The 13,675-nt window shown below is 39.9% G+C and overlaps 1 protein-coding gene across 2 annotated transcripts in view; it reads left to right on the top strand.

Moving 5' to 3' along the window:
* luzp2 (leucine zipper protein 2) overlaps positions 1 to 13,675 on the top strand; it is a 356,171-nt gene that overhangs the window by 230,430 nt on the left and 112,066 nt on the right. For both annotated transcript variants that reach the window (XM_088089450.1, XM_042489187.2), the window contains 2 exons: positions 5,047 to 5,164; positions 12,239 to 12,309. In XM_088089450.1, coding sequence (XP_087945576.1) covers positions 5,047 to 5,164; positions 12,239 to 12,309 — 189 coding nt within the window. The remainder of the gene's footprint in view (positions 1 to 5,046; positions 5,165 to 12,238; positions 12,310 to 13,675) is intronic.

Here is a 13,675-nt window from a genome sequence, read left to right as displayed (position 1 = left end):
ACCCCTCCCCCTCAGTCTCGGGGAGTTTGATGAGTTTGACGAAAGACAGCCAGGGACTGATTTCAAACTGCAGATGTCTGAAATGAAAGATTTCATTATCTCATCACCACTGCTTTATGGCCATGTGCCTGGTGGTGCCATTTCTGATCATAAGCCTTTTTGTCAGGCATTCTGGTACTCATTATCTCACTGTTCGCACTTGAAAAAGGGGGATCTTTGTGTGGGAGGAGGCTTGCGAGAACACTGGACTCTTAGGAGGTCATGGTGCAATCATGCAGCTGTTACCACTTGTTTGTTGTAATGAGTGGTTTAGTGAATTAGGTGGGGGAAAAAATCCTCACTTTATCTAAAAAACCTTGTGATATACATGTGTCTGTGTCATGGGGCCTCAAATTATAGGTCTTATTCGTTTCACAGATACCCAAGGGTCTATTTTATTGGGTAATGAATAATATGGCAGAGCAGGAGGAATCTCTCACCCCATCTTCCCCCGTTGCCTGAACCTGCAATAAATTTCCAGCCAATGCCATATGGTGGCAAGTCATGTGTGTGATTCAGTATGCCGTGTTATTTATTTATTTCCCAGGTGTTGCTTTTCTATTAGTGTTTTACTGTATGTTTTATTGTGTATGATCTGCTGCTGGGATCTGTGACATGGTGTGTGCAGGGTTTTTGGATGATGGCCCAGGCTGAAACCAAGCCGCGGATTCAGAATAATGTGGCAGCTCCATCCATGAGCATTTCAATTTGGTTTTTTGTTGGTTTTTTGGGGGGATTTACAGTAGCAAGAGAGGACTGGTCTACCAGATTCTTCTATTAAAAAGTGATTCATATAACAGTGAGAGATTTTGTGACTACCAGCAAGTATTTAGCAAGGAATTATTCAGCTATATCCAGCGCATATGCTTTTGCTTGAAGCTGTTGCTGTCATTTGGAGTTTCTGATTACATAAGGAAGAAGTAAGCAGGGAAATTATTTTTGGTCTTTAGAATTTCTTGTTGTGGAAAAAAACAAAATTAACAAGCTGTGCTGGTGTTTGCAGGGGTTCTGGTTATTTCTTCATCCATAACCCAGATTTTAAACCTCGATTGGGTTTACCTCTTGATCAGCCCTGTTTCTTAAAAATTACATGCACACATTACACACTAATTTGCAAGATTAAATAAAAACAAAATGCTGCACAAATTTTGTTTTTATTTAATCAACACAAGAAGCAAAATCTTAACTGACAACATTTTTGCCTTGCAAAAAAATAAAATAATAATATCTGCCTGTGATAACTAACCCGGAATTAACGATGTTGTGGTTATGTTTATCCACTCAAAACACTCAATAAAAAATGCCAATCTTGTAGATATATCTCTAAAGTTAACATCAACTTAAGGCACATCAGCTGGTTTTGACCTCTCTTAGCCCTTAACCAAAACCACAACCTTTCTTCAACCAAAACCAATGTTTTTACATTATTATTAGTAGACAGAGTTGTCATGATTGTAGTACAGCTAATATGCCAACTGATAATTCTGAAAATCTGTTACACCTACAGTATAGATGTAAAGTGGTTTTAATTGTTAACTACCCAAACATATCCATTACTTATTTGAACTTAAAGAAGTATTTGCTGGTAAAATGTTTTTTTCTTTGAACCAGGCTGTCTATGCAGTAAAAACACATGATGCTTTTAAAATTGGTGCTACATGATCAGAGAAAACAAGAGAAAAGGACCGTAACAATAGCTTTTGCTCAGTAAATGGAAAACCTACTACAATGCACCGCGCCGCATCGGACCAGTAAACGCTCCAGCGTAATGCCAACTGGTCTGTCTGACAGAATGGTGGCTGGCTGATATAAACAACCTTGTATTACAGTTAAAAGTTAAGCTTAAACATGTTTCTGAGACATTTGAGGTGAGAAATATGCAATCCAGTTACAGTATCTTGGTGTAGATGCAATCTGCGCTGCTACATTACAGGAAATCAGGGACCTGAAATATGTTTCTGGAAGCGTTTAAGGGTAGAAACAGACAAGACAGTAACAGAATCTTGGTTTATATTCGATCAGTAGTTTTACTGTTTGATCAGAGTTTGGTCCAAGTTTGAGAGAGAGAGACGCGGGTCTTTCTCTTGAGCCACTTCTATAGTCTTTGTGTCTGTGGTGGTCGCATGGATGACGGGCAATACGAAAATGCAAAGTACAGCCTATAGTTCGAGTCCCAGCCTGAGAGTCAGCAAAACTCCACTGAATACATGTTCTGCTTCATCCTGTGGTGTTTAGCTGGGGGGTGAAACAGGGAGATCAAGGCACTGGTTAGATGAAGGGAAAGTTTACCACAGTTCACCTACACATGCAACAGATATTGTTATGATACAAAGCTGTTTGAAAATTGGCAAATTATCCCTTTAAACTTGAATTTAAATCCACTCTCAACTCCCATATAATACCATGGTGCCTGTTGAAGGGTGAAATTGGTTTATTTTTTGTGCCACTCTCTGTGGCCATTTATTTTATCCGTCCAAATTTACAGTTTTGTTGTTAAATTGTTTTTTTTTTCTACATTAGCTGATTGTTCCAAAGTAATATGGGGAAAGCACAAAATACAGCAGGGACATATTATTTAAGATGATTTAATTTCTGTCATCAAAAAAAATTACTGTCTATTTGTTTATCTACACACATGATAGGTCTTCCTCCTCCTTTTTATAGCACTTTGAATGGCTTTACCACATGAGAAAGAAACAACCAGTCAGAGCTCAGCAGTCTCATGAACTGAAGTCACACTAGGCAGGTTTCTATTAAACCTCAAATTTAGCAAATTGAAATTGTGAATTTAAAACATTTGAATTAAAAGAAAAACTCACATTTATCGCAAAAAAAAATAAAAAATCCTATGCCAGTATTAGTTGGTATTTCAGGTGATTCAAAAAAGCCATATTCGGCAAAACTGCAATGGAAACACTTTTTTTTTTTTTGGCTTTTTCATAGGTCACATGATGCTATGGCTATGCGCTTGTTGGCAGGAATTGGCTCCCTCAGGCATGATGCAGCAGGCGCTGAAAGAGGTGTTATTGCATCGCATAACTCTTCAAAAGTTGAGTGAAACATCCGGAAATTTTGAATCTACAATTCCTCTGTGAAATCGTTAAATATCACATCCCAAAAATCCCTCATATGTGGCCACTCCCACATTCAAAGGGCTTGCCTTTCCATTATCAGTCACATAACACGTCTACGTCACCTTTGATTAGAAATAATGACGGCTGGTGCGGTGGCTGCAATAGAAATAAATCTGCTGAAGTTTTGAATACACATCGACATCCTTCTTGGAATATTATCACAAGAGGAGACGTTGCATAACATCACTCAATGGAAACACAGTCAGCTTGCAATTGTGATTAGTCGACATTTGAAAATATTGCTTATGTTTTGTACAAATCTGTAATCTACTGTAAAACTTGGCAGCGCCGATCAAATATGAATCAAGATTCTGTGTCTGTGTTACCTTTTAGTTTTTTATTTTAGTGAACTGTTTAGCTGTAAATGAGAAATTTTGTACCACCCAATAACACTTGCTTAGTTTTGAGTTAATTGTTCTCAACACAGCAGTCAGGTCACAGACTTTCTCATTTACAGCTAAACAGTGTACAACAGACCAACAAACATCAAACTTTGATCTACAAGTCCACTCTTTGAGACCAACAAACAACGGTTGTGGCATTTGTTGCACTCAAAACTGGGTGATTTTTAGTGACACTTGCAGCTTTTTCCTAATCATAAACAAGCAGTTTTGTTGCTTTAAGCTAACCACTGACCCCTTCTTACTGCCACATTTGTGCCACTCAAACCTTTTTTTTATGTTATTTTAGTAACACAAGGGACTTCTACCCAACCGGCAAAATATGACGATTCTAACAAATGCCATCAGGAGCACTATAAGGAGACTGAGTGGACTGTGTGGATATAGTGACAGTTTCAGCCAATACAAAATTTTATTAAAAATTACCAAATCATGTCTCTTTCCTGCTATCTGAAATAGAGATTGGTAGATGGAGCCTTTATCATCTATTACTGTATAAACAATTAAAAGACTCAAGGGGTCATCAGTGTAATCAGATTTATGGGCTTTAGGGGAAATTTAGGGCCTCAAGGCTCTTTTATTAGCTGGGTAACTCATTCAGTTACACTTGATTTCAAACACCTCCCTGAAGAGTTGTTGCTGTCCTTGAGTCGGTAAACAAGGATATTAGATTAAATGAAAAATAGATTTTTCCAGTTTTTTGGACTTGTGTCAGGCAGTGAAAGGGAACATGTGGCATCTCCTATCTCTCCTCTGTCGATTAAAGCAAATTAAGTTGTCAACTATGGAACCACAAAATGCCAAATCTGGTGGTTCATCTTTTCGCCCACTCACTTTCTTTCTCCGTAACTGTCTCCCTTTACGGACCAGGTCCTTTAAACGTATTCTTTTTGTACTCGGTTCGTCTTTGTGCCCAGTTCTTGAGTACATCACAAAGTGGTGATTACAGTATGTCATTCACAATAAAAATAGAAAGCCTTTATTATCGCTATAGTTCATGCAAACATGCCGTCAAGTGATATTTGCCTCTCTGGGAGCTGCAGTAATAAATGACAAGAACGCCTCTGCAGTGCCTTTCAATAGAGTTCAGTTTTGCAAAGAGAAAAACAGGATTTGACAAATGTACCCTGTAGAATTTTTTAGTTAATAATTGGATGGACTACATGGCTATTTAAATGGAGATGCAGGGGCATACCTCTGGTCAAAAGACTCTATCTCTGTAAAATGAACCGCCACTAAATTGGTTGATTGAAAGGAATAGAAGTTATTTTTTTCCTCTTTTATTCATCCAGGGACTGTGCTGAGTAGATATTAGTTCTCTCCCCTATTGCTCTACCCTTTAGCTTTGACGATGGCGCCTTTAATCCAGTTTAAAACACCTCTTTCTCCCAAGGGTGCCAATAAAGAGTAAATTCTCTCAGCCAGTGGCAGACGTTTAATAGTGAAATCTCACTCTCTCATTCTCTCAACAGACAAAGCTACGATGGGCTGGAAAAGAAGCTAAAGGAAGTCTTCAGTGAACGGAGCAGCATCCTGCACCAGCTCTCCAAGACATCAAAGGAGCTGGACAGCATAAAAGGCAACCTTCAGGTTGGAAATTTACTGTTTCTTTTTGAAAGATACTGCAGTGTTCGAAGGCTAAGTTGGCCATGAGTTCTGAGCCGGAGGTAAATTTCCGTCCTCTATTTTCAGCCATCTGACGACTGGGAAACCCATGACTCTCCTCACTTATTTTTCAATCAATCTGTTGTTTCGCAACTCGCTGACATTAAATATTAATGTGCAAATGTTTTTCCATTTGGGGAGCCCACCCATTGTTATGTATGTGATGTGTTACTGGAAATGCAGCTGCTGAATAAGCAATGCAGAGATGAAAAAGCAGATCAATTAATAAGTGAACTTTTGTAGCGCTGATGAAAACAGCAGCTACAAAGAGCTCCAGAGTGAAGAAAGATAAAACGGGAAAGATTGACAGGACCATCAATTCACAAAAATTGAAACACTGCTCCATCCAATTTTCATCATCAATACACTGCTTAGAGGGAAACTACAGTTAATTACAACTTGGCTTGTGTTTTCAAAGCTGCAGCCCCCCGGTTATATGACTCAAGATAACAGGAAAGTAATTGTACAATTCTGGGAACACAGCAACAGCACCAAAATTAGATTTAATGGGGTGACAAACCAGAGCAATCAGACAATCATACAGGTCGAAAATAGAAAGGTTATTGACAAAATTACAGCCTCAAACTGTCCGTTACAAACATCCATCAAAGTTTACAGACCAACTTTCTGAATTAACCTTTGATAGCATAGCTTGAAAACAAGATAAATCTGCAAGCTCATGTTTCATTGGCTCTGGTACATGCGTCTGCTCCCCCTTCCATCGGACAGATTTATAGCCAGTCTGGCCAATCACAAATGTTTATCTAATGTGGGGTGGCTTTGATATGATGATTAACAGAGGAGCTTTGATGGTCCAGATTTGAAAGGTCACACAGTCTGCTCAGTCATGCAACACACCATGTTCATAGAACTAGGATCACACTGTCAAATTAGGTGGTGATCAAATATAAATCAATATTTTGTTACTGCAGTTTTCTTCTTCTCACCTCAGATGTTTTTAGAAACATAATTTAGTGTTATTTATAGCAGGAATTTGAGAAAGTTTGTAACCTGGACATGGTTTTTTTGGCTACTTGAAGTATAAGTAGATGTTCCTAACAACCTATTTCCCTGAAATGGAAGTTTAAACTTTGACAAGTTGACAGCTCTAAGAAAACACATAAGTAATAAAACACCAAGGAAACAGCCAGGAATTGAATACAATTTAATCTATAAGGTAAATAAACATCGTCCAGAAAAATCCTGCATATAATATTAGAGCCATTTGAAGTGGTTCATCACATATTTTATAACCAAATCTTATTTAAATGCCGGTGAAATGTGTTGCACTTTGCACTGTGCTTTATGAACGTTATTATCAGATTATTATACTGTATCATCCTAGCAACTCACTTAGTAAATTTAAAAAAATAACATTTATTTATTTACTAGAGTATTTAACATCCTGACTTATCACCTTTGACTTGCATGTTTGGATGTGCATACAAATTAACACACGCACACACACACACACACAAATGTCCAAGCACCATCGGGATCACCATGCCCCCAAATAGAACCTCTGTCGTTCAGTCTGGCAAGACAACCTACAGGCTGAGAGTGCCCACGTGTGTTTGCGTGTGTGTGTGTGAAAGAGAGAGGGAGAGCCGCTGATTATCAGAGCCACTGGTTAGTCAAGCATGCGAATCCAAACTCCTGTTTTCCCCTGGGTATCTTAATGATATATGAAGTATTATGAAGTATAAGCAGCCCATTCTCATTGCAAAGTCATTAAACACAGCTGCTTTAGCAGTGCTTTCGCCGTGAGATCCCAACACCAAAATCCACCTTTTGCATCCACATGATATGCCACTGAATAGCGGATCATGCAGACACACAAGCTAAGAAAGTGGCTGGAAAGAAGCATTTGTGATGTTATTAGACATGGCTGGATGGCCCGGATGGCAGCTGTGCGGCAGCATCAGGACAGAACGTGTCATGTCCACATGACATGCTGCTGGACAGCGTCAGGTTGTAACGCTGCCAGTAATGACGTTATAAAAGAAGCACAAAGGTCCCTATAGGGCAGGCTGAAGTGGTGGTGTATGGATCAAACTAACCCCGGACTTTTATGCAGAAGTCTGGTGTTCACTTCCTGCCTGAATGCGATGGGCTTTTCTTCACCTTACCATGTGCCTGTCGGCATGTGCATTTGTTGACGTCCTGGCATTGGTTGGCATATGCTGTTGTTGCCTTAATATAACCACATGCAGTGTAATCCCACCGTGATTGTATTGGCATCACGGTGGGATTACACTGCATGTGGTTATATTAAGGCAACAACAGCATAACAACGGCACATACGGTACATCAACGAACGTCAACAGCAGATGCAGAAAGATACCTAGAGCGTAATAACACTGCAAAGTCTCAATATGTGACTACTTGGGATGATAACGTTTTGGCTGGTTAGCCCAGAACTCTAATCCACCAATTATCCTCTTGGTATCCTAAAAATTAGTTTAACCTACTAGCATTTCTGGTACCGACCGGCGAGGGTAGCAATATTTAATTGTCTAGTTGACTAATGGTGCACATTCCTATTTGTAGGTCACTGATCGATCATTGGTCATTGGTTTTAAGGCAGTCTAATTGCATCCAGAGTAACTGATAAAACCCTCTGTCCCTGTCGAAAATGAGAGGTGGCAATGCCAAGCTAATGATAGCATTATAGGTCCACTTACTTTTAGTTTCAAATCTATAGAAGGTGTAAAACAAAATGTCAAAACTGTCAATTTGTTTACCAGTAAGATGGTCAAACCACCTGTGTTGCTTCCTCTGTTTGACCTTTTTAGCTTGGAAGAAATACTGTTATCATAGCGTGATGGATACTCCAGTTGTAATAAACTGTGGTTTTCTTTAATAGTATTCCTTTTGCATTTATGGCACACAATAAGAATGTAAACAAACCCGTGGCTCCCATGCAATGTCCATGCAGGTTTTTTATTTAATTTCTTTTTGTTTAATTAAGGATGTCATTTAAAGTCCTGCCTGTATGCACACAAACTCCACTTCCCATGCCTATGTATGCTAGAAAGTTTTTTAGGATTTTTGTCCTAATTAAATTTGGCCTGAAAACAAAGATGCAAAAATGTTTACTCCAACTCCTACAGCTGGGGTGATTTTGCATAATTCAAGGGTAAAAAAAGGCAACTTTAGGTGGATGGTAATGAGGATTATTATCCCTGCTGCAAAGGGAGGTATCTCTTGGTTCCCCCCAAAACTGAACTTGGACATTTCATGGAGTAATGTACCATATTATATTGTAGATATTATAATTCTGCGAGCATTTCACAAAAACACAATTATCTCAGTGCCAGATACTGCACATTACTTCTCACCAGTCAGTTTAGGTCAACTTCATTATGGCTCTTGGCAATGACAAGAAATGAACAGAGACACAATTATACATTCAGATATTTGAATCATTTAGTATTTTTCAGTCGCATTAGTGTATGCAACAATGATCTTGCAAAACATGCCTCCCTCTTGGACATTTAGACCTTGGGTGCCAGATGCCCTGCGTTTCTGTGCGGTGCTCCCAAAGCTGCCGTCTGAGTGATGGCTTCTCCTTTGCAGGGTGTTGATGTTTTGGAGCTTCAGGCAGATTTTGCGAGCCAATAGAATTGTCATAAAATCAATAATCAAAAAGAAAAGAAAAAAAAGTGATACGCACATTTTGTTTGTGTTTGCGAGAGATGTCCCATGTGTGTAGGAAAAGCATGCAGACTGGCTTTCATCGTCCCCGGGGCAGGCTTTGATGTCTATTCACTCCAGGCTAGCTAGGTTGGCATGTATTTTGGCCCTGGGCCTCGTGCCAGCACGCTGGGCAGGGCAGAGGTTGGGTTGGATTTGAATCGTGTGCTGCGGAACAAATCTATTCTTCAGGGAGGGAACATCATCTGCATAAAAATAAATCATCAACTTTAAAAAGCAAATCAAGTCAACAGGGAGAAGCACTAAGTATTTTTGGAAAGATTTGATGGATTAAGTGTTTATAGTTTTAACGAGTTGCCCATAGGTGGAGGTCAGCAACCCTCATAAGTAAGCTTGGAGTGATGGGAAATTTATTCTTGGCAGCGGCTCCCGGGTGAGTTCTCATGAAACAGTTAGTACAAGAATAGGAGTTATTTCGCCTCGTGCCTATCCACCGGCTTTGGCAACAACTTGGATTGTACTTTGAAAAATAACTGCATGAGACATCTGCGCATAAATTAAAAGTGGTTTCTTTTGTTGTTTAATTGATCGTTTGAAAGATTGTTCACAGGCTCCTCAGTCATCTCATGCAGTAGATCCTTGTATACTTTTCATAATAAATAAGTAGTATAATGATACCTTTATGATATATGTGAAAGAAACAAACTTATGGGATCCAGGAAACACATCGACCATTTAGATTTGACACAAAAATGTAAGATCTATATATTATTGTCATATTCACTTTCATACTGCATAACTACAGAAGCCTCTACAGAGCATTTTACAGTGCGTACAACAGGGCCAAGTTTGGTATGAAATTAAATGGGTTGCTTTATGGCACAAAGTAATGGAGGTAGGGTGACGAATAAAGTAAAACAAAAGCAGTTCCGTCTTAAAACTGTCCTGAAAAATGTTATTTAGCACTTCTTTCTTTTTTTTTTTTATGAAATTGTTGAAGGTACTTGAACTTGCCAGAAAGACTCTTATTCAGACACTTAATCAAAAACACAACTACAATAAACAAAAAACAAAAAACAATAAAAAGGAGAAAAATAGAGGGATGAATCCTAATTAGTGCTGTTTTATGTTTCAAGCATGCTTCAACTCCAAATTAAATTTCCTGATACTGTTATGTTTGGAGACCCACATGCATGTCTCTACTTATCAATCTGCTGTTTGCGTTAGAAAATGCCCTGAATTTGTGCATTAGTAGTAGTAGTAGTAGTAGAGTCGTGCACGAGTCCATTTGACATTTTAGGTATCTTTCTGTGTCAGCTGTCGACGTTCCAGGATGCAGTTACAGCGATGTCAGCAAATGCACATGGTGGGATGGGGTCGTAATGGGTTGAAGCAGCACAGTCCTTGTGGTAACACAACAGTGTGGACTGTCACAATGGTTAGGATGAGGCAAAAGAGGCACATGATAAGATTAAGAAAACAAAACACACTCCTGCACGAAATTGTTTGTGGGACCCATTCACCTCAGTACCCACCCACCCTTTAAACGCACTCATGCTCCTTATATCATGTGATTACCAGCAGCATTTCCTTACGTTGTTCTTCAGTGTTTCATAACCATGTGACTCGTTCCATGCGGCTGTGTTCCCAAGTGATGCTGGCCATTCGCCAGCATATGATCACAACATCACCGGTGCTGTCCAAGCAATTTCTAATTTGATGCCATCCAGCCGCAATCCAGTCGGATGTGAAAGCGCGTATGTCAAAAGCACTGACAAAGCGATGCTATTTGACAAGTTTGGAGTGAAAACGGGCTGGACACAAACAGCAATCCACACCAGGTGAGAGTTTGACCCGTCCACCTCCCATCCAACTCACCAAAGCAGACTTTCTGTCTTTTTATACCACAACAGTTGCTCTGAGTGTCATAAAATGCTGGTGCCCAGTGTGTCTCATACATAAAGTGCTAAAAAGTGCCTCAGTGCGTGGGCATCTGACCCCGAGGGCCGCTGACAAAGTGTTGCTACTTGACAAGTTGGGAGTCAGACTAGGTTGAATTCGACGTAGTGACAAAAAGATAACAGATTTTGCAGTAATCACTCTCTGCATTCCCAAATTAACTGCCCCATTGCCATCAGTCTGCTTCATCCTCAGCTCCGAAATGATATTTTTTCGCTTGTCCTTTGCATATTTTGTCAGTCTGCCACATGATATATTCGTTGGATCAGGAAGACGCTGCTGAGCATCCACGCAGCCAGCCAGGCACCTATGATTATTTTTGTTCTCACCTACTGCCAGTATTTAGTTTATTTTTACCCATACCTGCGAATTTATATAAACAGATTTTCACCTGTTACACAACCTTTATCCGGGCTACCCAGCAGAACTTTGTTTTAAGGATTTCTAGTCTTTAAACATTAAACGGGAAGTGCATCCAAACTGTAAACCTTTTTTGAGACAGTAAGCCTGCTTTCAGATGACAAAACAAGGCTTGTAAAAAGTTGTGGCCTGAGCTTTTATCATCCTTTTTTTTGGCAATAATGCAGGGAGAAGTATAAAAGTGACCATTAGACGTGTGGCTACTGAAACTGCTGAATTGTGGGTGATATCACCAGAGAGAAAATACTGGAATTGATGTAATCTTACTAATAACCTACACATCCAAGCTGTTTTATTTTTCTAACTGCACACTTTCAACTAAGCATTGGCTTATCTTCAGTGAATACATTTTCCATTGTGAAGAGCATCTGATGGCGCCTTTCTCTGTTCATCCTCCTCAAGATAAATGTACATGAAGTGAATCAGGGAGTGGCGAGGAGGAGAAACATCTCTTCTGTGACAGGAGCAGACAGGGTTTATGGAAATGTGGAGTTAATTGCCACAGATATCACCTTCAAGCACAATTTAAAGAGAAGCTTTCTCTCCCCTTGAGTCCACATTTTCTTAGAAGTCTGGAAAATTCCTCCTCAGCTCATAACAAATAAAAAATATCTCGGAGGGCTTGTAGGGCAATCAGAGACCTGACTAATCCATAATTACCCATCAGGCAGGTGCTTAGGCGCCAACAGAACCCAATCTGTACCCTCGTTAGGATTTTTAGGAGACATTCATCACCGCATTCTTATGGGCTTTATCGGTTTGGGGGAGAATCAACACCATTTTACATCTGCTGCATCGTTCAATAATATTCACTCCAATAATTTTATGGTTGTGGTTCTTGTGGCATTGCTGTTCAGTTTTCTCACTGAAGCTTTTGACTGTTGCTGGAAGAAATTTGCAACCTTGAAAAACTTTTTGCTTTCAAATAATTCTCATGTTGAGTGTATTATGTTTTTCTTTCAGTCGCTGAAAAACGATGACTCAGTGGCCAAGAAGGATGTGCAGAGGATTCTGGAGCTCAGCCACAAACAGAGGTAAAGTGAAGCATCATGGGGGACTTAGACATGAGTTACCAGCAGTGCTGTTCTGCTTATGCATGCCATCAAAAAAATGTAGGTTAGGAATTTATTATTACCTGCAGCAAGGGCTGATGAATGAATCAAATAAACGATACACGGTGTTTACAATCAGGGGTTATGTAAGCATTACATTTTTGATAATACGTATTAAAGCCTGTGAAAACTTTCTGCCAGACTTTGTCTATGAAGTTTTAAAGTTGGAGGAGCTATTTCTGGCACCCCTAGATCTAAGTGTCAGAGTCGCATTCATTTTTACCATAGACAATGTGACATGACTCAGAGCTGCAGCTCCCCTCTCGAATGGGCATGAAACTCTCCCGGTTACATCATCCGTACAAAAGGGTAACAGCTGTGTTGGAAAATGTCTGGTTCTTTGAATGACAAGTCAGAAGTCACCAGAAAACATTCAGCCACTGAGCATAAAAGGAAGAGTTCAAACCAAAATCAAAGATGCATATTTCCCCTCTTATCGATAATGCTGTTTATCAGTTAATATTGTTTTGGTGCGAGTCTTTGAGCCTGTTTAAACACGTTCTCATCCCAACTCGTCACATGGTGCGGCTCTGTCAGTGACCTTCAGCGTCTACTTATGACATTTTAGGTATCCAAATGCACATGGTAAGATGAAGCAGCGTGGTCCTTATGTTTACACGACAGCAAATGGACACAGGACCATCATGATGGCTAGGATTAGGACACAAAGTCACGGATGGTTAGGTTTAGGCAAAAGAGGCACATGTGAAGGTGCAGAGAAAAAAACATCCACAGGGGAAGCAGACTCCCCAGACGCCCGCCCTTGTAAGCGCACTCACACACCTTATCTTATGTCGTTTCCAGCAGCGTTATTACCTGACGCTGTCCTTCAGCATTCATGCACACGTGACATGCTCCGTTCTCATCTGACACCGTCCAGCTGCATTCTAGGTTGGACGCAGAAGACGGCTTTTGGCATCACGCTCATACGCTGTAAGCACTGACCAGCTACTAGGGGAAACAAAGGCAAATATATCATTTTTACTGTTAGTTGTTGACACTGTTTCCATGCTTTCTGCCATTTCTGCTGCCCTGAAACACACGCAAACGTCACAACTCGGCACGAACTGTAATTTGCAAATTTTTTGAGAGAATTAAACATTTTTGCTCCGGTTTCAAAGGTTTGTGAAAGGCGTCTGAACGCAGCACAAGAAAAACTGATGTCCATCCTGGTTTTAAAGGGTTAATGCTAACCTGAACCATCTTTACACATGTGTGCATGGCAGTATAGACAGGAGCAGGTGGATACTGCATAATCCAATCATAAATCCTTCTTGTATATTTGAAA

This window comes from Plectropomus leopardus, chromosome 1 (genome assembly GCF_026936395.1).
Source record: "Plectropomus leopardus strain MGB_pleo_1.0 chromosome 1, ASM2693639v1, whole genome shotgun sequence".
In the NCBI taxonomy this organism is placed as follows: Eukaryota; Metazoa; Chordata; class Actinopteri; order Perciformes; family Serranidae; genus Plectropomus; species Plectropomus leopardus.
The sequence above is the reverse complement of the archived record's forward strand: the minus strand, read 5'-3'. Positions and strand labels throughout refer to the sequence as shown.